The sequence below is a fragment of the Chenopodium album genome, chromosome 10, assembly GCF_948465745.1.
Source record: "Chenopodium album chromosome 10, dcCheAlbu1.1, whole genome shotgun sequence".
In the NCBI taxonomy this organism is placed as follows: Eukaryota; Viridiplantae; Streptophyta; class Magnoliopsida; order Caryophyllales; family Amaranthaceae; genus Chenopodium; species Chenopodium album.
The window spans coordinates 59,640,143-59,667,023 of record NC_137843.1 but is presented as its reverse complement, the minus strand read 5'-3'; the positions used below and the strand labels follow the sequence as shown (position 1 = coordinate 59,667,023).

At 35.9% G+C, this 26,881-nt stretch overlaps 4 protein-coding genes and 2 long non-coding RNA genes across 13 annotated transcripts; 1 reads left to right on the top strand and 5 right to left on the bottom strand.

Annotated features, from left to right (window-relative positions):
- Positions 1-3,676: 3,676 nt before the first annotated feature.
- LOC145565602 (receptor-like protein EIX2) lies at positions 3,677-5,812 on the bottom strand. The gene has a single exon (XM_081625551.1). It carries the CDS (start codon positions 5,810-5,812, stop codon positions 3,677-3,679), a length of 2,136 nt encoding a protein of 711 aa, XP_081481677.1.
- A 933-nt stretch (positions 5,813-6,745) lies between these two features.
- Positions 6,746-7,789, top strand: LOC145565601 (uncharacterized). The gene has a single exon (XM_081625550.1). The coding sequence runs from the start codon at positions 6,746-6,748 to the stop codon at positions 7,787-7,789; it is 1,044 nt and encodes a 347-aa protein (XP_081481676.1).
- Positions 7,790-7,882: 93 nt separating this feature from the next.
- Positions 7,883-9,776, bottom strand: LOC145562743 (uncharacterized). Its single transcript, XR_014094445.1, has 6 exons — positions 9,588-9,776; positions 9,385-9,498; positions 8,818-8,960; positions 8,554-8,653; positions 8,308-8,452; positions 7,883-8,211 (listed from the first exon to the last, which is right to left on the bottom strand). It is a non-coding gene; the product is annotated as an uncharacterized LOC145562743 (long non-coding RNA).
- Positions 9,777-12,343: 2,567 nt separating this feature from the next.
- Positions 12,344-13,043, bottom strand: LOC145564390 (uncharacterized). The gene is made up of 2 exons (XR_014094818.1): positions 12,793-13,043; positions 12,344-12,692 (listed from the first exon to the last, which is right to left on the bottom strand). It is a non-coding gene; the product is annotated as an uncharacterized LOC145564390 (long non-coding RNA).
- A 52-nt stretch (positions 13,044-13,095) lies between these two features.
- On the bottom strand, positions 13,096-15,908 carry LOC145565599 (receptor-like protein EIX2). The gene is made up of 2 exons (XM_081625549.1): positions 13,179-15,908; positions 13,096-13,116 (listed from the first exon to the last, which is right to left on the bottom strand). Exons 1-2 carry the CDS (start codon positions 15,906-15,908, stop codon positions 13,096-13,098), a joined length of 2,751 nt encoding a protein of 916 aa, XP_081481675.1.
- Positions 15,909-20,026: 4,118 nt separating this feature from the next.
- On the bottom strand, positions 20,027-24,977 carry LOC145562741 (uncharacterized). 8 transcript variants are annotated; one of them, XR_014094439.1, is made up of 7 exons: positions 24,228-24,977; positions 22,958-23,163; positions 22,281-22,508; positions 22,069-22,161; positions 20,677-21,662; positions 20,500-20,574; positions 20,027-20,369 (listed from the first exon to the last, which is right to left on the bottom strand). XR_014094439.1 is itself a non-coding variant. In XM_081623115.1 (7 exons), exons 1-3 carry the CDS (start codon positions 24,247-24,249, stop codon positions 22,317-22,319), a joined length of 270 nt encoding a protein of 89 aa, XP_081479241.1. In that variant the 5' UTR covers positions 24,250-24,977; the 3' UTR covers positions 20,027-20,369; positions 20,500-20,574; positions 20,677-21,662; positions 22,069-22,161; positions 22,281-22,316. The 8 variants fall into 8 exon arrangements, 1 of the variants encoding a protein (XP_081479241.1); XR_014094441.1 differs by having other exon boundaries at positions 22,069-22,190; positions 23,032-23,163; XR_014094438.1 differs by having other exon boundaries at positions 23,032-23,163.
- Positions 24,978-26,881: the final 1,904 nt, after the last annotated feature.

The window sequence follows — 26,881 nt, the reverse complement described above, 5'->3', positions numbered from 1 at the left end:
ACCAGTTGGACAAAAAGATCAAGAGGGTTAGGAGTGACAGGGGTGGGGAGTACAGCCCTGACACTCTTAAGGCATTTTGTGAGCAACTTGGCATTGTTCATGAGACGACGGCTCCCTATTCACCCGAACAAAACGGTATAGCTGAAAGGAAAAATAGAACTTTAAAGAATATGATGAATTCTATGCTTATTAGTTCTGGGCTTCCTAATAACATGTGGGGGGAGGCTATTCTTTCTGCTTGTCATGTTTTGAACAGGGTTCCTCACAAGAAGCTTGACAAGACTCCATACGAAATATGGAAAGGTCGAGCGCCAAACCTGAAATACTTGAAAGTGTGGGGGTGCCTAGCAAAAGTAGGCACACCTAGCTTCAAGAGGGATAAGATTGGTCCCAAAACTGTTGATGCTATTTTTATTGGCTATGCTTATCAAAGTGCAGCTTATCGTTTCTTTGTTAAAGGTGCTAACAATTCTTATGCAGGTGGTCATATCATTGAAGCAAGAGATGCTGAGTTCTTTGAGAACATTTTTCCTTTGAAAATGTCTCCTTCTAATGATAGTGAATTGCATGCTAGTAGTTCTGTTAGTTTACCTATTGCTAATGCTCCTATTACTAACGATGATTCTGTTTTGGAGCCAAGGAGAAGCAAAAGGGGAAGAAAGGAAAATAGTTTTGGTCCTGATTTTATTACTTCTTATTTATCTGAATCTTCCTTAATTGATGATGATTTTGTGCATATTTTTGTTTTGGAAGATGATCCAAGAACCTATGATGAGGCAATGAGGTCAGTTGATGCTGTATTTTGGAAAGAAGCAATTGATAGTGAATTACAATCAATTCTCAATAATAACACTTGGGAATTGGTTGAACTTCCTAGAGGTTGTAAGCCCATTACTTGTAAATGGATCTTTCGGAAAAAATTAAAGGCCGATGGATCCATAGACAAGTATAAGGCAAGGATAGTGGTAAGGGGTTTTACTCAAAAGTTTGGCATTGATTATTTTGATACTTACTCCCCTGTTACTAAAATTGCAACCATTAGGACTTTAATTGCTCTTGCTTGCATTTTTGGTCTTGTTGTTCATCAAATGGATGTCAAAACTGCATTTTTGAATGGTGACTTGGATGAGGAGATTTACATGGTCCAACCTGAAGGGTTCGTTGTTCCAGGACAAGAGGAGAAGGTTTGTAAGTTAGTCAAGTCATTGTATGGGCTTAAACAAGCTCCAAAGCAATGGCATGACAAATTCGATAAGACTATGACTGGTAATGGTTTTCATGTTAATGAAGGTGACTCTTGTGTTTATTTTAAGCATGATAGTCATGGGTGTGTAATTATTTGTCTTTATGTGGATGATATGTTGATTTTTGGGACTAACTTGGATCGTGTAAATGAGACAAAACAGTTTTTGAGTTCGAATTTTGAAATGAAAGACATGGGTGAGGCAGATGTGATTTTGGGAGTAAAAATCAAGAGGACTCCAAATGGCATCTGTCTTAATCAGTCACACTATGTTGAAAAACTTCTTAAAAAGTTTGACTCATTTAATGTCGATCCAGTTAAGACTCCCTATGACCCAAGTTTCCACTTAAGGAAAAATAATGGTAATCCAGTTAATCAGTCTGAATATGCTAGAATTATTGGTAGTATTATGTTTCTTATGAACTACACTAGACCTGACATTGCTTATTCTGTTAGTAGGTTGAGCAGGTACACTCATAATCCAAGCAGTGATCATTGGATTGCTCTAAGGAGGTTGCTTAGGTACCTTAAGGGTACTATGGATTGGGGTTTGCACTACTCCAAATTTCCTGGAGTTTTGGAGGGTTTTTGTGATGCCAACTGGGTATCCGATAATGATGAAGTTAACTCCACTAGTGGCTATGTCTTCACCCTTGGGGGTGGAGCCGTATCCTGGAAATCTTGTAAGCAATCTTGTACTGCTATGTCTACTATGGAATCTGAGTTTATTGCTCTTGAATTAGCAGGTCATGAGGCAGAATGGTTGAGGAACATGCTTGCAGATATTCCTCTGTGGGGGAAGCCAGCTCCTTCAGTTGCACTTCATTGTGATTCGCAAGCTGCTATTGCTGTTGCACACAACCATGCCTATAATGGGAAGAAGAGACACATCCGTCTGAGGCATAAAGCCGTCAGAAATTTGTTGTCTGAAGGGGTGATATCACTGGACTATGTTAAGTCCGAAAAGAACATTGCGGATCCGTTAACTAAAGGCCTATGTAAAAAACTAGTTTTGGAAACATCGGAAGAGATGGGGCTAAAGCCCGTTGTATGAATTGTGAAATAATGAACTCCTACTCACTATGAGTTCAAAGGGGAACGTTATGTAATAATTCGGAAGCACATTTTTATTTTATTTGTCCATCTCTAGATGTTTGTTTTGTGCTTAGCTACATATGAGAAGGAGGTTGAGCATACGGCTCTTAATGAACCCATATCCATATTTTTGGAGGTGTGTTGTAGCTCACACTTGATGGAGTTCACCTACTTAGGTGTGGAAGTGTGGCCGCTTCCTATGAGTATTTCGTGGGCTTATACTCTAGAGCACCTATGAGCATCCAGGCTGGACGTATGGCCAGTATAATGCGTCATCTTTATTCGCGGAATTTCAGAATATTATACATGTTCAATTGTGTGGCTCAAAGTGACGGGTCCCTAACTCCCTATTGAGTTCAAGACGAAGGTCACTTGTTAGGTGAGGGATCATAGCTTGATGTCCACTATGTGTTAATTCAAGTCGCGAGACATTGACACTTATGCAATTGTTTTGTTTTGCCCAGAATTCATTTTTCCTTTCTTTCTTTTTCATATCTTCGAACCTGTGGGGGATTGTTGGAAGTTCTTGATATAAAACAAGAGTGTTGGGAAAAATAAGAGGGAAAGAGAGAGAGAAATAAATGGAAGGGGAAAAGTCCCACATTGATTGGGGAGGAAGGTTTTTCCTTGTTTTTATAATGTAGTGCTTTAGCACTACTTAGTTGAGTGAGTTGGAGGTGTGTGTTACTCCACACACACACACGCGCGCGCGCGCGCCGAGCCGAGCCGGGTCGGGTCGGGCTCGGGCCTCGGGACTTGGGGTCTTGGGGAATGCGATGCGCGGGCGTGGGTCCTTGTTATCTTTTTGGAGAAATTTTATTTCCCTTTTCTTTGTTAAACAGAATATTCCTTTTTGTCTGTTGGGTTTATTCTTTTCTGACTGTTGTGAGAATTAATCAGCCATTAATTCCTTGATTGTAGCTGACTGATTAATTCCTTGTTTCTTGCCTCGGTTGTTGACTGACCAGATTAATCTGGTCGTTTTCTTGGCCAGATTCTTCCCACCTTTCATGCTTTCCGTTTTTCCTCTTCACCCTATAAATATTCGGTGGTTTTCTTAGCCAAAACACACAACACAATCAGTCTTCTCTTTTCTCTAAACTTATCTAAATACATGTTCTTTCTGTTCTGTTTTCTGGGCGAGTATTCTGAGTTCCAGTCGGGTTTGTGAGTGCACATAAACTCCGGCGCCGTGCTTATCCTGGAGGGCGACCGCAATTGTCTACTGCACCGGGAGGTAGCGCGGAATCGTCTTTTAGGTCAGTGGTTCTCCACGACGCGGCTATTGTCAGTTTGGTTCACGCATCAAGAGATAAGTTATTTCTGGTTTATTGCTTATTAGTATAACATATGCCCGGTTAGTGAATTATATCCAATATCTAGAACTTCCAATGTCGTACAGTTTGCCAATGAGGCGGGGAGCTCACCAGAAAAGCTATTATTTCGCAGAATTAAAAATATAAGGCTATCGAGGGAACCAATGGATGCTGGTATACATCCAGAGAAATTATTGTCTTCCAAATGCAGACTATGAAGTTGAACAAATTTCATCCAACAGTCTGGTAACTCTCCTGACAAGAAGTTGTTTGAAAGATGAAGATTGAGTATATCAGAGTGAGTTTTCGGGCACAACAGATGAGTGGCATCTGAAAACATGTTATCATTTAGGTATATATGGATAGCAGATGCTCCTAGAAATGAAGGTATAGAACCCTCAAAATAGTTTGAACTCAAGTCAACAATTCCAAGGTCTTGAAAGGTAGTTGGCAATTTTGGCAGCTGTCCATTGATCTTATTGTGAGATAAATTTAAACTCAATATATTGGGCGACAATGAATTAAACCAAAAGGCAGCAGGAACACTGCCTGAAATTTGAGCATTGGATATATCAAGTTCAGAAAAGTTGGTTTGAGTTAGAAGCCACTTCGGGAAGGAAGGTCCCAATTTGCAAGAGCTCAAATCTATGATGTCTAGTTGAAATGGGGGGATCCAATCGGCTTTGATGTTGAATACTAGTGCCGAGTTATCTGAAAAGTACAACTCGCGTAGTCGTGAAAGATTTAAGAAATGATTGTGATTGAGGGTAGCTTTTAAGGAATTATTAGAAACATCCAGAATCTCAAGCATAGAAAGTTTCCCAATACCTTGACTTATTGTGCCATTCAGATGATTATCTTCTAGATGTAATTCTCTCATTGAAGAAAAAGTGCTGATTATGTTAGGAACAGATCCCCAGAACTGATTCGTATGCAAATCCAAATACTCCAAAAGTGGCTTGTTCGCACACCCACTTGATAGAGCTAGCAAGACATTGGACAAATTGTCAACAAAGTTGTTTTGATCTAAGTAGAGTTTCTGCAAGTTGCATAGATTATTGAGGCTTTTGGAAATCGACCCGTAGAGTTTATTGTAGGACAAAGAAAGTGTTCTAAGAGACCGAAGGTTTGATAAACTATCGGAAATGGGACCGTGTAAATTATTGTAATTGAGAGAGAGAACTTGAAGAGAACGTAAGTTGGAAAAAGTGACAGGAATGGGACCTTCAAAATAATTGTGAGAAAGGTCAAGATATGAAAGGGAGTGCATGTACTTCTCAAATGAACTTGGAAGAGGCCCTGAAAGTAAGTTATAGGAAAGGTCAAGATATTCAATGTGGTTACCATTTCTACTCATATTGAACAACCACTTGAATATCGAAGTGTCATTGAAATTATTATCAGCAAAGCTAACTACACGAAGAGAGGTGGAGGAATTGAAGTATGAAAGTGATGATGATGATGGAGGTTGACAACAGTTATCTAAGTAAAGGACCCTTAGGGAAGGAAGATTGTTGATGGTTTGGAACAAGTCTGTGGCTTCAGTAAGATCATTCCCACCAAGGTAGATTTCTCTCAACAATGTGAGATGGGACAGCCACTGCAATCTTCTAGCAATGAGCGCGAAATTGGAATAACTAAGATCAAGAGATGCTAATTTGGAAAGGTTTCCGAGTTGGGGAGGAATTTGACCAAAAAAGCCAGCACTGGAGAAATTGAGGTGCTCTAAATCAACAAGGGAATCAATAGAATTGGGTATGATCTGGTTAAAACTGTTGTAACTGAGGTCCAAATATTTCAAATGCTTTAGCTCAAACAGGGAAGGATCCAACTTACCTATCAGACAAGGATGGGGACCATATTCATCTTTGGAACCTTGAAGATGAAGTATAATGACATGGCCGGTATGGTTGCTGCAGCGAATCCCACGCCACTGGCAGCAGTCTTCTATGTCTCCCCAAGAAGAGAGAAGCCCACAATTATCAGATTCAATGCCTTGCTTGAATTGAAGCAGAGCTTCTTTCTCATGATCGATGCACCTGGTGTTACTGTGGGCACCAAAGCTAGTCCCATCTTCAACAGCAGCATGACTCAAGTAGCATAACAACACAAGCCAACAAAGTAAGAACATGCAAAAAAGGTGATGGTATATTTTCATGGTAGAAGTTTTTGCTAGATTTGGTTGCAGAAAAATTCACTATTCTTTTATTTATTTATTTATTTATTTATTTGTTTAAAGACACTATTACTTAAAGTAGAACTACGAAGTATCTATTTTCATGGTACAATTTATAACTTATAAGATGAGCAAAACATCAAGAATCAACAATTGGGACAGCTACTACAACTATCTATTACTCAAGTAGAAAACGAAGCATCTATTTTTCAGCTTTTACACGTGTATACATGATGTATCCCAAACAAAATGTTCTGCAATATATAGTAAAATGCAAATCATAAGTTACGTGTGATAATGTGAGATTGTGTAGTCGATGACAATTGAACACAATACTCCAATAGTCCATTCTTTTCCACCTATGTACTATTTGCAAAATTCCGGCCTTAAAATGATTCACATCTAGACACTTCTTTTTCCCTAGTTGATCTAACAAGTCTAGGATTCGGGTTTCCTCTCAGGTCACCCCTTCCTCTTTTCGTAGCCATTCGATAGAAGCCTGGGGACCCAAACGCGTACCCGAAAAAAAAAAAGATCACAACAAGACAGATACAGCATATGAAAGATTTTAGGATGGTAATCACAGAGGGTTCAACATTGTAAATCACATTTCAAGTAGGTCCTCTAAGACACTGAAATGTGAATGTTATCAAAGTGAAGTTGTTATCATCAGTGAACTATTAATTATATGGATAGGCTGAATTTTAAACTTATGATTTTGGCGTGGATTCTTCACCACCTCCACCATACTTATTGCTTGATTAATAAATACAAAGTACGGAGTACAAATTAATAATCAAGCACAAGGTGTACTATATAACTCATTGCATAATTTAGCCAACTAAGGCATTGCAATATATGTCATAACATGGACAACATTAGTGTATGCTAATCAATAAAAGCAACACGGTGTATATGTTAACATTTGGGCATAGTGTTTCGTGTCATTCCTTCATTATACTCTATAATTATTGTTTGTCAAGGTATTCACAAAATCTCCAAAAGAGGAAAATAAAAAATTTCAATTCTTGCACTTTTTGCCCTTCTCTCATTGAATCCATTGATCACCTATTTTCTGACTGCCCCAGAGCCTCTGAAATCTGGGATGAACTCTCCCTTCCTTCTTCTAACCACAGATCACAGACTGAATCATCCCAAGTTTGGATTTGCAGAAATCTGAAGAACAAATCACTCCACCAAAATTCAATACCTTGGAACATCATTTTCGGCTTTGCCCTTTGGCATATCTGGAAAAGAAGAAACCAATGGATTTTCTCCAAAATTAACATACCAGCAAAAAAATCTTCCTCCCAGTGCATTTGGGCTGCTAGTGAATGGTTCTTCTCTACCCACCATGAAACTAGAAAAGAGCCTAAAACCCTTGCATGGGACCCCCCTCCCTCCTCTTTCTACAAAATAAATGTTGATGCTTCCTTCATCCTTTCTTCCAAGCTAACTGGTTGTGCAGGAATATGCAGAGATCATCTGGGTAACTGGGTTCAGGGCTATAATTGGAAAGGTTTCTGTATAGATGCTAGAGAGGCAGAACTAAAAGCTATATCCCTTGCTCTTGATTGGATCTCTCAAAATGGGTGGACACATTGCTATCTGGAGACTGACTGTAAATCCATAGTACAGGATCTTAATAGCAGCTTATCTTCCCCTCTAACCCCTAATACAACTGATTGCAGGCTGCGGCTGCAGGGGCTCCCTGATATCAAGGTATTCTATGGAGAAAGGGGTAAGAACAAGGTGGCAGACATCCTAGCCAAAGAAGCGAGAAGATCTCTAAATATTTTGAATCAGATATGTAATATATTTGTCCCACCAGACTGTTGTATGCATCAGATTATTGTAGACACTAATAGTACTGCTAGTGATCAAGATCTTCAGGATGTAACTTTGTGGCGGACCACTTATGGCTGCCAATCTTTTGTAAACTCTTTAACTATTAATTAAGCCACCTTATTACCTCAAAAAAAAAAAAAAAAAAAAAAAGGTATTCACAATTGTGAGCTATTTGTATCAGACAACAAATTGCAATTGCAAAAGTGCAGTAAACATTTTACATTGACCAAAAGGGATCAAACTTAACAAATCAGCCGAACCTTTCCAGCAAAAATTTTGGATTCACAAAGTTTAAGCAGAGGTGTTGCTAATACAGAGAATTAATGCAACAAACTTTATGAGATCTAATGAACCTTTTGACCAGGAAAAAAAAATTAAGGATCACAATAGAAACTTAAAAGTACAAACACCCACAGCAGCTCCCCTGTTGAAAACTACCTAGCTGGTTGTGCCTAACCTTGCTCAAGTTGTTGCCCATTAATTTGTATGTTCGCCTCGACAATGCTTTAGTGTGATCAATGAGCTGCTCATACCTGGAAGGATAAGCAAAGAACCAGGTAAATTGCAGCACAAAAGGAAAGAGAAATGAGAGGCAAAGCTCAGAATCAACAAGGAAAAGTATTTCTTACACGTTAGGGTGATTGGGCTCCATCACTACGGTCTACGGTGCCTAACTTAGAGTTGATCTTGGCATTGAGTTTAGAAGTGCGTATGAGCGTCATAATCCACCCTTCTGCTTCCTCGTTGCTCAGGTTCAATTTCTAAGCAAGGACCCTGGAAATACAAATTTACTCAGAAAATAGAGTTTCAATTTTACAAGATCTATTGTAGTCCATATACTTCAGATCACACACAAGCAAAAAGGAATAACTGACCAAAATTCATCAGCAAGAACTCCAAATTATTACTTGATCACGCTAGTTCACCATGTATTACAGCAATATATGACTGCAAATTCACCAAGAATACCAAAATCTACACCAGTTGCAAAGGAAGATTTACAGGGGAGACAAGCAAGTGAGAGACATCATAGTTGGTTAACTAAAATAGACTACAGGGTCCAAATCAAACAGTTATTGCCATAAGATTATCTTTATTCACCGAAACAAAGTACACAAGGTCATATAGCATAAACATACCCCATGTCAATGCACTAATGTATCCTGCAATAGGTTTCACAAATAAAAACACGGGCATTTTCAAGAAACTCATCCTTTAGTGGAATAGTAGTGTAATTGCCTTCCTCAACTCGTTTTCCAGGCCACGGATTATTTATTATGACCTGAAATAAAAAAGAGCAGAAAATGAAACATGCTAACATTACATAAATAAGAGCAGTGAGCAGTCCCAAAACAAGTTAAGTCAAACAATGCTTGTATATCAAAAGTTGAAACAACGTTTGTAACCACTACATCAAGCTGTGGTGAACATGGACATCGACAAGAAAACTCAAGTACAGACTAAGCTAGTACTCCATTACTGTTCTCATGAACGAAATCTAAGATTACAGCAAATTATGATAAGGGCCAAAAGCATTAACAAACATGCCCAATTCATTATTCTAAAAGAAGAGAAGCATTTAAACAGAATGAATCACATAATTAAACTACCAAAGCAACTAGAATCACCATTGAATTTAATCAAATTAAACAAAATATAACAATAATTAAATGATTTACAAATCATTAAAACAAAAAATTGCAAACCTGATAACGATCATTAAGCATATGAAGATTATACTGTTTATCAGGACACAATTCCTGAACTTTCCTCCAACGAATTCAATCTGGCAACAACCTCAACTCTCCTTTCCACCATCTCTACACTCAAATCAAACAAAAGCAAAACCCTAGGTTACAGAAACAAACAATTTTAATCAAAACAAAAACCCTAGGACAGAGAAAATTACCTTGATGTTAGTTTTGTTGTTGAAGAGTTGAGCATCAGAGTACACTTCGCGTTCTTGAAGAAACTCCAGCAATGGAAATTGGAAACGCGAGATTTTATTATTAAGTATTAAATTTTATTCATTAATTATTAATATTATTAGGTATTGGGCCTGTTAAAGACCAATGATAATTGGGCTTGTGGGCTGCACTATTTCATCTGGCTTTTGTTAAGATACTCAAAAATTAAAAGATAATATTTCATCTGCACTATTTCATCCCTTGTATGGGAGCTGATTGTGTCTCTTTAGTCTCGTCACGCTCAAAGGTAACATGCAATTAGCCATGGTACGGACCACAACATTTAATGATTATTGAACAAGTCTAATAATGCACAGTGCAAATATGAATCCGGCTCCCATTTTCTACGAAATATTCAAACATGATACCCTACAAACATTCAGAAGATTTTTCTCATGTATTAATGGCCCAAATTTTGGTGCCAAAGCTAAATTAATACTCTTTTTTACAAGGCACGGATTCTACCTAATACTTCGAGATGAAATTGATGCAAAATAATACATAAGTATGTAAATGTGATTTGTTAGGGAATTAAAGATTATAAAGAGAAACTAAGTCAATAATTTATACGGTATAAAATAAGTGATATGAGACGAATGAAATAAATGATACTCCGTTTAAAAGTAAGATTGAGAACCATGCATAGAATTAGAGGCAGAGAATTTAAAAAGTGTAGAGAAACCATTTTAGAGGAGTTGCACTTAAAAGAAGGCCTAATTTAACAAGTTTTGCATTTAATAAAACAAATATAAATAATAAATTTAATCAATAATTGGCTATTATATAGATGAGAGTGAAGGATAGCTAAAGTGATTAAAATTTCCCTCTCAGTTCTAATAGATTTTGGGATCGATTCTCATTATTCGACCTTATGGCTCTCTAAACATCAAAATAACTGTTATATGGATGGGATAGTATTGTGCATCATGCTGTCCTTAGCTTTGGAGTCGTGGTTCTATCATCTATGTAGATAAACTACAACAAGAGTAACCGTGGTAGGTAGTAATACACTAATTTAGTGTTAGGAATAATTTATAAATGTGAATTAACTTAGTTAAATAAAAATAGTCTTTGACCCTTTGGTGTTCATCTAACGAGGATCAAGCTACTGAAATTTCCTAATTAATATGGTCCACTGAGAGTGCTATTTTAGTCCAGACTTAAGATTGGGGTAATTGTGTGTGTATTTCCTAATTATGGCCCACTAAGAGTTGTGGATTGGGGTAGAGTTGTGTGTGTCTTGAAACTTTTTTTTTTGGTTGACTCGAAATCCAATTTAACCCGTAAATTTATGGTCAAATCCGACCATTTTGTTATGGGATTTTTTTATTTTATTTAAGCATGAAAATTTATTTTGAATTTGATCATTTGTCCACAATTTTACATTCATACCATCTGTTTGAATAGCATTAAGATACCCACAAGATACAGGCAGTCTCTTTTCTTACCAAAATTGTTTAAATAGCATTAAGATAGCCATAAGATACAGGCGGTCTCTTTACTTACCAGAATTGTTTGAATAGCATTAAGATACCCACAAGATAAAGTTAATTACATGTTTATTTTGGGGATAAATCTACCGAATTTTCAGGCACATATAGTGATATAGAGCTATGGCACTACACCACTATATTGAGAAACATTCACTCTACATACATAGTTCTAAAGTGTGTGTTGATTATACAATTTTTGTGCCTTTTTTTGTTGTTGTTGTTGTTGTTGTTAATTTGTACTTCGTATAGTTTACTGTGAATTTCACACATTTTATCAATTTATTTTATGCTGATAATTGTTGGTACATACTCCATAGTAAAATATTATTGAACTTGGCAAGTTGGTAGCTTCTATAAACTTAACTAACTTTATGTGGACCTGAATTTAATGAAATAAGTAAAATAAGGTGCACAATATATGTCCTTAGTTTATATACATGCTCAAAAAAGTAATCTGTTGTAAATAAGCTGAATGTGTTTTTGGGCACGAGATTGAATTTTACACATTTTCAAATTTTATGTTAACAATGGTTGACGTTTGTCCACAATCCACAGTAACAAAGTACAATGATGAATGATGTATGAACTCAGAGTACATTCTATTCACCGAATTTTAAGCTTACTTGATTTTATTTAAGTTGTAAGTTGAACTATATAGCCTTAATTAACCCTAAGCTATTAACCTTAATGAATATAAGTGGTTGTTTCCTTCATATTTTGGAGATAGGCTGATAGGGGAAGCAAGTTGGTGTACGGAATCTTCCTCTGGACAAGATGCAGAAATTGTTTAGTAAACTTCACATTGATCCTGATAAGAATGATGCAATATTCTTGTTAGTTTTTTCATTGCAATTTTTGTCCACTATCCTATTTATTACAAATCAGCCCTCAAACAGAGAACCTTAAATTGCTTATTTTGCTAAGTAAATACTTAATTTTATTTTATTTTTTTCTTAAAAAAACTTCTGTCACTTTTAGTTTGGAACCACTTTTTTTTTTTTTCGGAATTATTGTTTGTTTAAGATCTAGAGGCACTAACTAAACATACACCTAATTTTGAAAAATGCGTACTAAGTCAAGTGGATTGTAACTAGCAGTAAAATTTATAAATTATAAGCTGGAAAATTAACCTTAAACTCGCCTTAACATTTATAAAGTATGCTGACAATTTAACCTTAAACTCGCTAGATTGTGGGATGAGCCACTAGAAAATAGAGATAGAAACTTAGAAAGTACTGTTTATTACAAGAGCATACATAGCCCTCTAATAAGTGCAACACTTGCACATTCTACTTGCACACAACAGCTACATAAAGTCATAAAGTACATATAATTATTATCGACTTGTTACACAACGTAAACAATGGTCTTTTCTTGTTCAAGCCACTGATCAGAAGCCCAACAAATCCGAGAATGACGCCAGAAGAAAATTGATTAGGCCATAAATTGTTAAGTAATAGAATTATTAGTCAAGGAAAAGATAAGTAATAACATTACCTAATAAATATAGGATGAAAATGATGAACATCATAATGCACCAGATAAAGAATTCTCCTGTACAAAAAAAAAATAAGACAGAAATTGAATATTCATTGCTTAGCTGAATTAGTAATGTACCAACAGTGAAAATATGAAACAATAAAAAGTACTATACCTTCAATCTTTCCTCCAAATTCTGGCTACATTCACAACCACCATGACATAAGTCTTGTCTTTGATGTCATCAAAGAAGCGGAAAAAGGCGTGTCTCCATGATCTATTCACCACTAAAGTCCCGCAAACTCCCCAAAATCCAACAATAAATCCGAGCATCACGCTGATGCACAGCCCTAGATAAAAATTATCATGTCCATGCTCCTCTAGATGGCTGATATTTCTTCCCGTGGGCATTTCATCACCGGCACACTTTTGAAGGGGTGCCCCACAAAGCAATGGGTTTCCCATGTATGATGAAGGATCAAAGCCTTGCAATTGAGTGCTGAGTGGAATCCTCCCGGACAAGTTGTTGTTCGACAAATCTAAGGTTCCAAGAAAACTCACATCGGCAAGACTTGTGGGTATAGCACCAGAGAGGTGATTGTTTGATAAATCCAGAAGTTCTAATGAAGTAAGCTGCCCAATATTTGATGGAATGCTTCCGGTCAACTTGTTTCTTGCTAAATTGAGTGACATTAACTTGGTAAGATTTGATATTCCATCCGGGATTTCTCCTTCTAGCTCATTATATGACAAATCAATATAATTCACTAATTCTAATAAGCTTTGTTTAAATCTCTGCTCCTCTTTTTTCCACTCAATTATTGCTGTTTCCTCAAATGTAGAATTGCTAATTTCAATCTCCCAGTCAAAAAAGTCATGTGATAGTTTATTTGACACATTCATCGCTGTAAGATTATAAATGCAATTTGGAATAGCGCCAGATATGTGGTTCAAAGCAACATCCAACATGTGAAGTTTGGATAATTGACAAAGGCTTAAAGGCAGTTTTCCAAAAAACTTGTTTCTACGTAAGTTAAGAAAACTGAGACCTATAAAAGCGTTGCCGATGCTTGGTGGTATAAATCCAGTCAAAGAATTATACCCAAGATCTAGATAAACTAATTTTGTACAGTTCAACATTGACACAGGGACCTCTCCTGAAAAGCTGTTATTTTGCAAGTGCAAATATTGGAGTTGTGTTAGGTCACCAATGGATATTGGTATAATTCCAGAGAAATTATTGCTTTCCAAGTGCAACTTTACGAGTTGATCCATTTTCATCAAACAATTTGGAAGCCTTCCGGACAACAAGTTGTTTGATAAATAAAGTTCTTGTATCATCGAATCAGCTACACTTGGACACAATAGTTGAGTGGCATCCGAAAACATGTTATCGTTCAGGTATATTGAGTTAGTTTTGTTACCTCCAAGAAAAATTGATGGGATTGAACCCTCAAAGTAGTTTGAACTCAAGTCAATCACATAACTTTCCAATGACGTTGACAAATCAGGGAGCACCCCATGAAAGTTATTGTGAGACATGTTTAAATATGATAGATCGGACGACAATGCTAATTTCTTCCAAAAGGCAAGAGGAACTTCACCAGAAATTTTTGCATTAGATATGTCTAGAGCGATGAAATGGGATTGATGTAGGAGCCAGTTTGGGAAGGAAGGGCCCAACTTGCAAGATCTTAAACTTATGAGATTTAGTTGAAAAGGAGGAATCCAATCATCATTGATACTTACAACCAGTGCCGAGTTATCTGACAAGTACAACTGGCGCAATCGTGAGAGATTTAAGAAGTGATTGTGGTTGAGAGTAGCTTTTAAGGAATTATTAGAAACATCCAAAATCTCAAGCATAGAAAGTTTCCCAATACCTTGACTTATAGTTCCATTTAGATGATTCCCATTAAGATGTAATTCTCTGATTGAAGAAAAAGTAGTGATCATGTTCGGAATAGAGCCCCAGAACTGATTCATACTCAAATCCAGATACTCCAAAAGTGGTTTGTTCGCACACCCACTTGATAGAGCTTGAAAAACATTAGATACATCATCACCAAGGTTGTTAATAGACATGTCGAGCCTTTGCAAATTACATAAATTACCAATTTCAATTGAAATGGGGCCATGAAGTTTATTGTAAGAGAGCAAGAGAACTCTAAGTGCCCTTAAGTTTGAAAAACTGATAGGAATGGAGCCTCCAAATTGATTAGAAGAGAGGTCAAGATAGGAAAGGGAGTGCATGTAATTCCCAAATGAACTTGGAAGAGGCCCTGATAGTGAGTTTCTAGAAAGGTCAAGATAAGAAAGGGAGTGCATGTACTTCCCAAATGAACTTGGAATAGGCCCTGATAGCGAGTTTCTAGAAAGGTCAAGATATGAAAGAGAGTGCATGTACTTCCCAAATGAACTTGGAATAGGCCCTGATAGTAAGTTTCCAGAAAGGTCAAGATGTTTAAATTGGTTACCTCGTCTACTCAAATTGAAAAACCACTCGAATATCGAAGTGTCATTAAAAGAATTATAACGAAGGCTAACAACACGAAGAGAGGATGAGGAATTGATGTATGAATGTAATGATAATGGAAATGCAACTGGAAGGTAACAATAATCCAAGTAAAGGATCCTTAGGGAAGGAAGTTTGATGATGGTTTGGAACCAGTCAGTTGCTTTCATAAGAATACTACTACTAAGATAGATTTCTCTCAATAGTGTGAGATGGGACAGCCACTGCAAGCTTTTAGAAGTGAACATGGAATAACCGGAAAATTGAGCATAACTGAGATCGAGAGAAGCTAATTTGGAAAGGTTTCCAAGCTGAGGAGGAATTTCGCCAAAAAAGCCAGCATTAGATAAATTGAGGTGCTCTAACTCAGTGAGGGAATCAATGGAACTGGGTATGGCCTGGACAAAATAATTATTAAGACTAAGGTCCAAATGTTTCAAATGAGTTAGCTCAAAGAGGGAAGGATCCAACTTACCATCCAGACAACGCACATACTCATTTCCACGCTTGACATCATTCCTGCCTTGAAGATGAAGCATGATGACATGGCCAGTACGATTGCTGCAACGAATGCCACGCCATTGGCAGCAATCTTCTGTGTCTCCCCATGAAGAGAGAAGCCCACAGTTATCAGATGCAATTCCTTGCTTGAATCGAAGCAAAGCTTTTCTCTCGCGGTCGATACACTTGATGCTACTATGCTCTCCATAGCCAGTTTCGACAACATGACTGGAGTAGCATAGCAACACAAGCCAACAAAGTATGATCATGTACATTATAATAAAATATTGTGGCGTTTTCATGGTTGAATTGCACTTTTGTTTATGATAAATTTAAAGGATAAGGAAGGGGATTAACGGATGAAAAACATAAATTAGTTGAATTGTATGTGTGAATATTATATTACATAAGATCTTTTTTATACGAGTAGAGTTCATATATCATCCCTTGAATGGGAGCTGATTGTATCACGCTCAAAGTCAACATTTAATGAATCTTGAAAAGTCTAATAATACACAGCACAAAAGTGTTTCTCCCATTTTCCAAGGAAATATTCATGCATGATACAACCATCTAGAAGATTTTTTTTTTCTTGTCCTTAATGGTCCAAATTAGAGGTGGTTATTGGCCAGGGTAACCCAATGATAATAGGGTTAGGGCCAAGCTTATAGGGCTTTTAATGGACAGGGCTCATATTGGATAGGGTCAATATAGGACCAACATGTTTTTCCAATTTAGTTGATAAAGAAAATACTTAATGTAAAAATAATTATATAGATTAATTTGTATTCATATGTATTTAATAATGGTTTTGTCCAATATTTATTTTAATTGATATTTTGTAGGCCCGTCCATTATCGACCCGTGGCCCGCATTGTCCCGACCCTAAAAAATGTGACCCTCTTTGACCCTGACCCGCAACCGACCCGCACCGACCCTAACCCGACCCGCCCAATAAACAGGTCTAGTCCAAATATTAGTGTCAAAACTCAAAACTTAATTAATGCTTTATTACAAGGCACGAAATCTAATGTATACTTTGAGTTGAAAATTATACAAAATCACACTTCATATGTAAATGTGGTTTATTAGGGAATTAAAGATTATAAAAGAGAAAGTAAGTCAATAGTTATATGAAGAGTGAGTGATGTGAGACCAATAAAATGATACGTCGTATAAATGTAACTATGTAAGATTTGATAGTAGACTTGGTTATTGGGCAGGGTAGCTCAATGACAAATTAAATTTATATGGCTTTTAATGGACATAGACCTTGATTATTGTATAGAGTTAATATAAGGACAAAATATATAGATCATGTAAAAAAAAAATTATTACGTACATAAATATATAGTTTGTATTCATTTATACTTGATAATTGCTTTAATTTGTTTAGTATTTTATTTAGTTGATAGTATGTTAGCCCGTCCATTATTGACCCACTATTAACCTACGGCCTGCTATTGCACAAAATGTGACCTTTTAATAACCAGGTCCAATGAGAACCATGCATAGGATTAGAGGAGAGAATTATTAAAAAGTGTACAGAACCAATTTAAATTAGAAGAGTTGCACTTAAAAGAAGGCTAATTTAACCAGTTTTGCATTTAATAAAACAGATGTACATGTACATTATACATTTAACCAATAACTGTTACTCCGTAATATGGATGAGGCAGTATTGTGCATCATGCCGTCCTGGCGATGAGAAATTATGGAGTTATGGTTGTATGTAGATATACTGCTACAAGAGTTATATGTAGTAGTAAATGTGAACTAACACTAAATTAATTTACTACATATGGAGTTATATGTAGTAAATTAATTTAGTGTTAAGAATAATTTATAAATGTGAACTAACTTGTTTTTAAAAAAAAAAAAAATAGTCAAAGCAATTAAACTTTGACCCAAAAATTGGGGTAGAGTTGTGTCTGTATTGAACATTATAGTCAAAGCAATTAAACTTTGACCCAAAAATTGACAATGAGGCAAAGGACAAGTGGGAGTGTATTAGATATATACTCCGCAATGGCTAAATATAAGTATTGGTGAAAAAGTTTGACTACTACATTTGAAAAATAAATACCAAACAAGTTTGAAAAATCTAATATTTTTAAAAATTAGTCAAAATTTAATTAAATTAGGATTGAACCATTCCTGACCTGTGATCCAAATTGACCCGATCAAAATGACTTATGACCCAAAGTGACCCGATTCCAACCTGAATGATTGGTCTAATCCTATGGTGTGTGTGACTACTAACTTTTCAAAGTCATCTTACCGTTTGATTTGGTTCATGACAACATTGATTTTTAAAGTCATCTTACAGTTTGTTTTGATTCATGACTTACTGACTTTAAACTACCAAAGCAACTTGAAGCACTATTCAATTCAATGAAATTAAACAAAATGTAACAATAGAAGACAATAATTGAATGATAAACAAATCATTAAAACAAAAAATTGCAAACCTGATGACATTCGAGGTGTTAAGTCGTATTCCGCCATTGTTGCGCGGTGGAAGGGTAGGGTCGCAGGGAGAGTCCGGTGGTGGAAGTCGACGTTTAAATTATTCATTCATATTATTGGGTCTGTGAAAGACCATTGATATTATTGGGCTTGTGGGCTGCACTTTTTCATTGGGATTTTATTTAGGTACTCAAAACGCAAAAGAGCTGATCACCATTCTTTGCTCTACTCTACTGTAACTGTAAGCCAATTTGCTAGGCATTAATGAACTCACAACTCACAAATATTGTTTCTAGCTAATACTGCCCTTTGTAGACTGTGTACTACAATGAAAAAAAATAATAATAATAGTATATATATATATACATATGAAGAAAATTATTAAGTGCTAAATTTTTATCAAGTAAAATATGTAAGTGTCGTGTAAATAAGATGTAATCAATGAGATCAAAGATTACAAACCATTCTTTAAAGTACTAGCTACTTCCTCCATTGTAATTACATGTGGTCAAACTTATAGAATTTTAACCCTATTTTGTAATTACTATAAAAGATACGGAGTAGTAAATTATCATGTAAAATATTGTTAGATTTATTGCAAATTGTATTATGTTAAATTTTTATAAATTTTAAAATTAAATATATTAATGGTGAAAGTCAAACGGAGGAAGTGTATTTTTATGTTAGGAATTTTATCCAACTTTTGAATATTATACCATGTACTATAAACCAATAATTAATTGAGAAAAAATGGAAGGAAAAATTAGAAAAAATAATCCCAACTTTCTTCAATTTTCGTAAAATAATGCCAACTTTCATTTATTCTGAAATAATCCGAACTTTGGGGTCTTATTTTTCTTCAATCCCAAATACCGGTTGAATGGGTTTCTTGGTTTTTTTTAATTTAAAGTGACACGTGTCACGCGTTAATTGGTTAAAAATATAAAAACAAAAAAATTAAAAAAAAATCAGCAAAACCCCAAATCCGACCACCCTGCGCCGGTGATTCGAGCCATCTCCGGCGGCTGCTGCTGCTCCCCTCCCCTCCCCAAACCCCGACGCTGTTTCCCCCCTCCCCTGAGCCTGTTTCCTTCCCCCCTTCCCTGCGCCGGTTTTCCCCTCCCCCAACGCTGGTGATGCGACCCAGTTTCCTCCCCTCCATTTCCGCCGCCACCACCACTCGCAACTCCTTTTCCAGTCACCACCAGCACTCAAAACTTCCTTTAAATGTCTCCCCAACTCCCGAAAACCTCTAAACACCCTTCCCACACCATCGAAAATCCTAGCCGCTAGGGTTTTCGACGATGAGGAAGTGGTTGTTGGGGGTTTTCAGGAGGGGTATCGAATGGAAAAGGAGGAGATTGGGGGTGGAGGTGGGTCGAAACGCCGACACAGAGGGTTTGGGGGGAAAGGGGGGCACGTTTTGGGCAGGGGAAGGGAGGGGTTTGCGCGGCTGGCGATGGTGGTGGTGGGGGTTACGGTGGCAGGCAGGGTATTAAGGGTTTTCTGGGTTTTTTTTTTAAAAAAAAAAATTATTTATTTTTTAAAATTAAATTATTTGTTTTTGGACCAATTGCAGCTTGACACGTGGCACATAACCTATCACAGCAGGTCATTGACTTTCGTTGACCGGTTTGGGATTGAAGAAAAAGAAGACCCCCCAAAGTTCGGATTATTCCACAATAAATGAAAGTTGGAATTATTCTACGAAAATTGAAGTATGTTGGGATTATTTTTTCTAATTTTTCCAAAATGGAAATATATTCATGTTCATAATCCCTTTTTTAGAACTTACGGAGTATAAATTATAGTGTTAGTTTGATGATAATTTTAATTAACTTGTCTTCACTATAACATTTCAATCAAATATTTGAAAGTTCATAATAAGAGTTTGAATATGTATTACTCTTAACTTGTACAGGCGTACAGCTAGAGTAATACATATTCAAACTCTTGTTATGAACTTTCAAATACATATTCATGATAATTTTAATTAACTTATACAGCTAATACACACAATACTTGAGTAAAATACACACAAAGAAACCTGAGCTCATACACACAATACTTGAGTGAAATGTTGCGCAGCACAACTAGTAATTTTAGTACAAAAAAAAAGATAAAATAGGCGTTAAATTAGAACGATTAATTAAGCAATATTCTTTTCAAGATATACGGATCTAAATAGTGTAAATGTGAAACAGTAGACAGCAATCCTTCTCACTCGATCAAGCTTCTGATCCAAAGCTCTGACTTATTCATCAATGCTGCATAACCAAGCATAAACCAAAAGAAGACGTAAGAAAAACTTTCAGAATGCAAAACATTAATATTACTACTAAGTACATCAAATATAATAAGTCAGGGAACGAGTTATGATATATAAATCAACATTACCTATTTGATATATGTGTGATATAAATGCTATTTGAAGTACAGTACAATGCACTCCATTTCTTATGCTAGAGAAACCTGCACAAATAAATAAGACAAATAAATTGGCTATGGTTTTTTATTGCTTAGCTGAAGTAATAAGTCGTAATGTAACAAATACAAGATATATGAAATAAGTACCTTCAAGGTTTCCTCCAAAGCCTGGTTAATTTCACAGCCACAATGACATAAATCTTATCTTTGATGTCATCAAAGAAGCCGAAAAAAGCATGTCTCCATGATCTTTTCACCACAAAAGACCCGCAAACTCCCCAAAATCCGACAATAAATCCGAGCACCACGCTGATGCACAGGCCTAGATAAAAATTATCATGTCCATGCTCCTCTTGATGGCTGATATTTATTCCATTTATGGTGAGTGGTTCATCACCGGCACATTTTTGAAGTGGTTTTCCACAAAGCAATGGGTTTCCCATGTACGATGAAGGATCAAAGCCTTGCAGTTGAGTGCCGAATGGAATCCTCCCGGATAAGTTGTTGTTCGACAAATCTAAGGTTCCAAGAAAACTCACATCAGCAAGGCTTGCAGGTATAACTCCAGACATGTGATTGTTTGATAAATCCAGAAGTTCTAATGAAGTAAGCTGCCCAATATTTGATGGAATGCTTCCAGTCAACTTGTTTCTTGATAAATTGAGTGAAATTAGCTTGGTAAGATTTGAGATTCCATCAGGAATTTCTCCTTCTAGCTCATTGTTTGACAAATCAATATAATTCAATAGTCTTAATAAAGCTTTTCCAAATCTTCGCTCTTCTCTTTTCCACTCAATTACTACAGCTTCCTCTAACAATTCAACCATGTGATTATCTTCACCAATGTCAAAACCATCTTCATAAAAAAATAGGTGTTCTGACCCGTTCATCAACGCTGTCAAATTATATATGCAATTTGGAATAGTGCCAGATATGTGGTTCATGGCAACATCCAACATGCGAAGATTGGATAACTGACAAAGGCTTAAAGGCAATTTTCCAAAAAACTTGTTTCCACGCAATTTTCCAGATTATGTCTCCATCTGATTACCATAAATATTTTTATTCAAGTAAGGGTAACAAGTCTTTACTTTGACATTGTATCTCCTAAAGGGTGCATAACTGCATATCAACTACAGAATAAAGGGTGCATATCAGCTACAGAATTCTTATGTAAACAATATTTGTAAAGATTATATCTCACTTAATGCTATTATAAAATGAATGCAGTAGCAAGATAACGCAAAAGATGAGGAGCAATTGTTTGAATAGGCATTGATACCTGCAAGATAAAGTTACATGCTCATTTTGGGGATAATTATGCTGAATTTTCAGGCATATAGAGAACTATGGCACTATGCCACTATATTGAGAAACATTCACTTCACATACATAGTTCTAAAGTATGTGTTGATTTGGAAATTAAAAGTGAAATTAGCAACAGTCAACAGAGCTTCTTAAACGACAAGGGTAAATGGAAACAGATAAATAAAATAAATTTACAGAAACAGATATATAATGATCAACTTAGTGACTTACTTGTCCTGATTGATGAATCATCAGTGTCTTGCTATTGTCATGGTTAAAAAAGATGTATAAGCTCCAGTGCATCAGCCATATCCTGCTCTGTACCTGATACAATTCGAAGGTGATGTTAAAGCCTGCAAAATAAACTAATCATCAACAAAAATGCAAACATACAAAGATATTAATTCTCAACAAAACAAGCAGATAAGAACAAAGATTAAGACCTTAGAATCCATTATCTCTTTTGTACGATTAAGCTCCTAAAGCGCAATGTCCCAGTTTTGCATTAGAATCTCAGCAGCAAGCTTTCCCCACAATGTGCTGAGACTTCTTACGCAGTCGGTGCACAGGGCTCTGTATTGATAGAGAAAATCAGCTGCACCAGAATAGTTCCCACATTCAAATTGAAATTTTACGTACAGACACAATGCCTCAATCTGCTCTGGCCCAATCTGATTAAAACAACAATGAGGTCTAAGAAGATGCCTAGAAAAGCTTTTATAGATATTAAACTCAGCTGTATAACAAGCAATAAAATTAGCAACTGGTCTTATAACCATAATTAAAACTCTTCCATGCTGGGCTATATGCATAGTTCCACCCAAAAAACCATCATCAACTTCTATTGTCATCCTAGATCAACCATAGATTTCCTGATCGAATGTCACTAGATAGGCTAAACTGCTTCACCAAAAGACAAAGTACACCCCCTGTATGCATATGGTCCTTTGAAGGACATTTTTTTTTTTTTTTAATTTTTCACCATTAAAAAGCATTTCGTAGCTTCTTATCACATCAAAGATCATGATAAAGAGTTCTGTAACGCTTTGCAAAACCAGCTCAAACAAAGGAAATAAAAAAAAAAATATCAAAAATCAAAAGTGATCAGAAAAACTCAAACCTATACAAAAGTTAATGGCACTAGAGAAGAATTTAGGGCAATCTGAATTCAGCCATGATTGACAGATTGAGTACCATGAAAGCATGACCATTCCCCAGGCTTCCCCAACAAACAAATCACTTGTAGGCTGGGTGAAATAGAGTCCTTATTTGAGCATACTTCCAAGGACACAATGGATCGGCCATCAGTAAGAAAGCTTTTTCTCCCTGCAACCAATATAAAATTGCTAATGTGAAGTGAAATCAAAGGTGCTTTGACATTTATTCTCTGCCTGCAATGGAACTCAAGTCCAATGAACAAAGGGCTCACCAAGTTGTTTAAAAGGCAATAGGTGTCTGACTGTCTGAGACAAAAGGGGAGACTGAACGGCATGCGAACTGAAATATGACACAGTAACCATAACTGTAAGTCAAAGCAACCCCCCCCCCCCCCCCCAAGAAACCCCTTTAGAGTGACTTCATGAACTACCATCTGTACTGACTACTGAAAAGTGAACCCTCACCTAAGCAGATACGAAGACAGATAATCACAGCTAGACAGCAGCAATACACACAAATAATACAATTGGTAATCGCAGAAGGAAGTAATGCAAAATACAGCAAAAAACACAATGTTAAGGAGCTCATAAAGCACTAAAGCCTACAACTGAATCAACAATCAAAATCATAAGAGGCTTATTTTTATATCTAGCAACATGAAACAATGCTAGCAACATGAAAATTAAAGTGATATTGTCATCTCTTTCTAAAACATACCAACTTCTAACTAGCATTCTGAAATAAGAAGCTAAATCTCCTCCACCACACGAACACACAAACAGATAATCAAATCATCAACTCCAACACATGAAACATCATCCCCCACCCCACACACAAACACAAACACAAACGAGTGACAAAACCACCAACAAAGTTCAAGATACTACTAAGTCATTGTAATTCGCGATAAACACCACATTATTCTACAAGAGTATTGTTTAAGAACGGAAAGAATCACATAATTAAACTACCATCGCAACTAGAATCACCATTGAATATAATCAAATCAAACAAAATATAACAATAGACGACAATAATTGAATGATTTAGAAATCAATCAAATCATTGAAACAAAAGTTTGCAAAGCTGATAACGATCATTAAGCATATGAAGATTATACTGTTTATCAGAACGCAATTCCTAAAATTTCCTCCAACGACATTAATCTGGCAAGAACCTCAACTCTACACTCAAATCAAACAAAAGCAAAACCCTAGGAAAGAGAAAATTACCTTGAGGAACTCCATCAACCATGTTAGTTTTGTAGAGGAAGTCGAATTTATTCTTGAAGAGCTGAGCAGTACAATTCGCGTTCTTGAAGAAACTCCAGCAATGGAAACACAAGATGACATTGGTGGTGTTAAGTCGTATTCCGCCATTGTTGCGGTAGCATTAGCAGAGAGAAGAAGGGTAAGGTCGCAGCCTCGCAGGGAGAGTCCGGTGTGTCAATATATACGGGGTAATTCCAAGTTTCTCTTCTTGATAAACAAGAAGTGTTTCTCATGAGGGTAAATTTGGAATTACCTGTCGACGGAGTGAACCTAACGTTACCCTCTTGTTCAATTTACCCCCTTTTGCAATTCACCTCTGTCGTGAGTGTCGTCAGTACTCAGTACTACCCAGAATGGGCAAAATCTAGTTCCCACCTCCGGCGATAAATCGTCAAAAGCGGGAGACCAATCAGTGGTTTCGATCAATTAAAAGAATGGCTAACAGTAGGAATAAGCTTCAATGGAGGAAATTGAGTTTAAAAGGAAGAATTTGAACTTTATGACAGCTTCAATGGAGGAATTCAAGCTCGATGACAGCTTCAATGGAGGACGGTCACCCTTACCCTTTGGGGTTGACCATGCCATAAATTTTACCATTTCTTAGAGCATAGTCATACATTGCCCAAGGCAATGGTGGTCATCACATTTTTAATTAATTTCTCTCTCTTCCACTTTATTCATGCCCAACTCCCATATCCACTTATGTCCATGCCCTCCCATTGGTTGCTCTCTAATTTTATGGTTATTGATTTTCTCTTTCTTCCCTCCTCCAACTTTCCACGTGAAGGAATGTAAATTGAATAAAATAAAAAAAAACTATCAACCAATAGCTCTTGGACAAGTGTCACATACACATCCATTGCCCACTCTTCACAAATGGGCATGGGCATGACCTGGTCGTGCACCATTTCCCCCAAAAATCACTCCCTTTTATTATTTTAATATTTTTTGGTAATTCTCTCTCTTCATGACCACCTAAAGAGGGCAACGGATGGCTGTACTCTTATTGGGTTTTTTCGTTTGATTTTGGCGGCGAAGCCGCCTATGTTTGCCGCCGATGATGGTGGTTGTCCCCGGTGTAGACGAAAGAGGAAGATGATGGTGTTGGTGGGGACGAAAGAGGGAGGTGATGGTGGAGGTGTTTGTTGTCCGTGGAGGTGTTTGTTGTTGGTGGAGGTGAAGACAAAGCTACATTACAATGGAACGCCGCTAACGTTACCGTCTAACATTGTCTTCAGTACCCACGTGACTTGGTTCAATGGAACTCACAGTCAGCATTTATTCAGCTTTAAAAACCATTTGTTTACAATTCCCTAGACATTTTTATTACACATTTGCCACTAGAGAAACACCTCTTGTTTCTCAAGAAGAGAAACTGGGGCGCCCCCATATATACGTTCTCTACTTTCTATTCGACCTTAATGTAAAGGATTTTATTTATTGATTGATATTATTGGTTTTTTTTTTTTTTTTTTTTTTACACAGATATTATTGGGTATTGGGCCAGTGAAAGACCATTAATATTATTGGGCGTAGGTATTGGGTATTTCTTATCAATCAATTAACCTATACTAAAAGCGAATCTAAAATGACACTTGTCACAATCTCATTAACAATTTTCCCGCTTATTTTACTTTCCGTTTTTACGCAGATTCTTTAAGGAAATCATTTTATAATAATTTAAAATATCTTTCTTCCAATTAAAATTCTTAACAATAATAATTCTCCATATAAACCCAACTAATATATTTTTACAAATAAGTAGCCTTTTATTTGGTATTATTTTTGTAAAAAAAAATGAGGTAATTATTGTTAAACAATACTGCTATATTATATTTTAGTCTTCGATAATACTATGAATTTTTTTTATTTCTTCCAATTTTGTTACTTTTGCAATAATGTTTAATTCAATTAAAAATAAAATTATTTTGTTAAGATATATATATATATATATATATATATATATATATATATATATATATATATATATATATATATATATATATATATATATATATATATATATATATATACACTTTATTTTCTACTCTTAAAAGTCGTATCAATACTAACGCAGTATGTGCGGGTACTATCCTTAGAATTTTTTTACAAAAAATAAAAACTTTAAAGTCCTCTTTTTTTAAAAAATCAAGTTTGACTAATCTTGACATTGATAGAGTTACATATAAAATTAAAGTTATATTTAATTTTGAATTAGTATTATGAGTTTAATTTTTTTATAAAATTCAATACAATAACTCTTTATAAAATTTAATAATAACCGTGCATTGCACGGGACTTAAACTAGTGTATGAATAAATTTCAACTAACTTAAGAATATGATTATGTTTCTGTCAAAAAAAAAAAAAAGAATATGATTATGTCAAATTATGGTTAGTAAACTTCACAGTAATGGCCAAAGATATTCTTGTTAGTTTTTTCATAGCAATTTCTGTCCACTAGCCTATTCTATACAATTCAGCAAACAAACAGAGAACCTTAAATTGATTATTTAGCTAAGTAAACGCTTAGTTTTTATTTTTTTTTTTAAAAAAAAACTTCGGTCACTTTTAGTTTGAAACCAATTTTTTCGGAATTATTGTTTGTTTAAGATC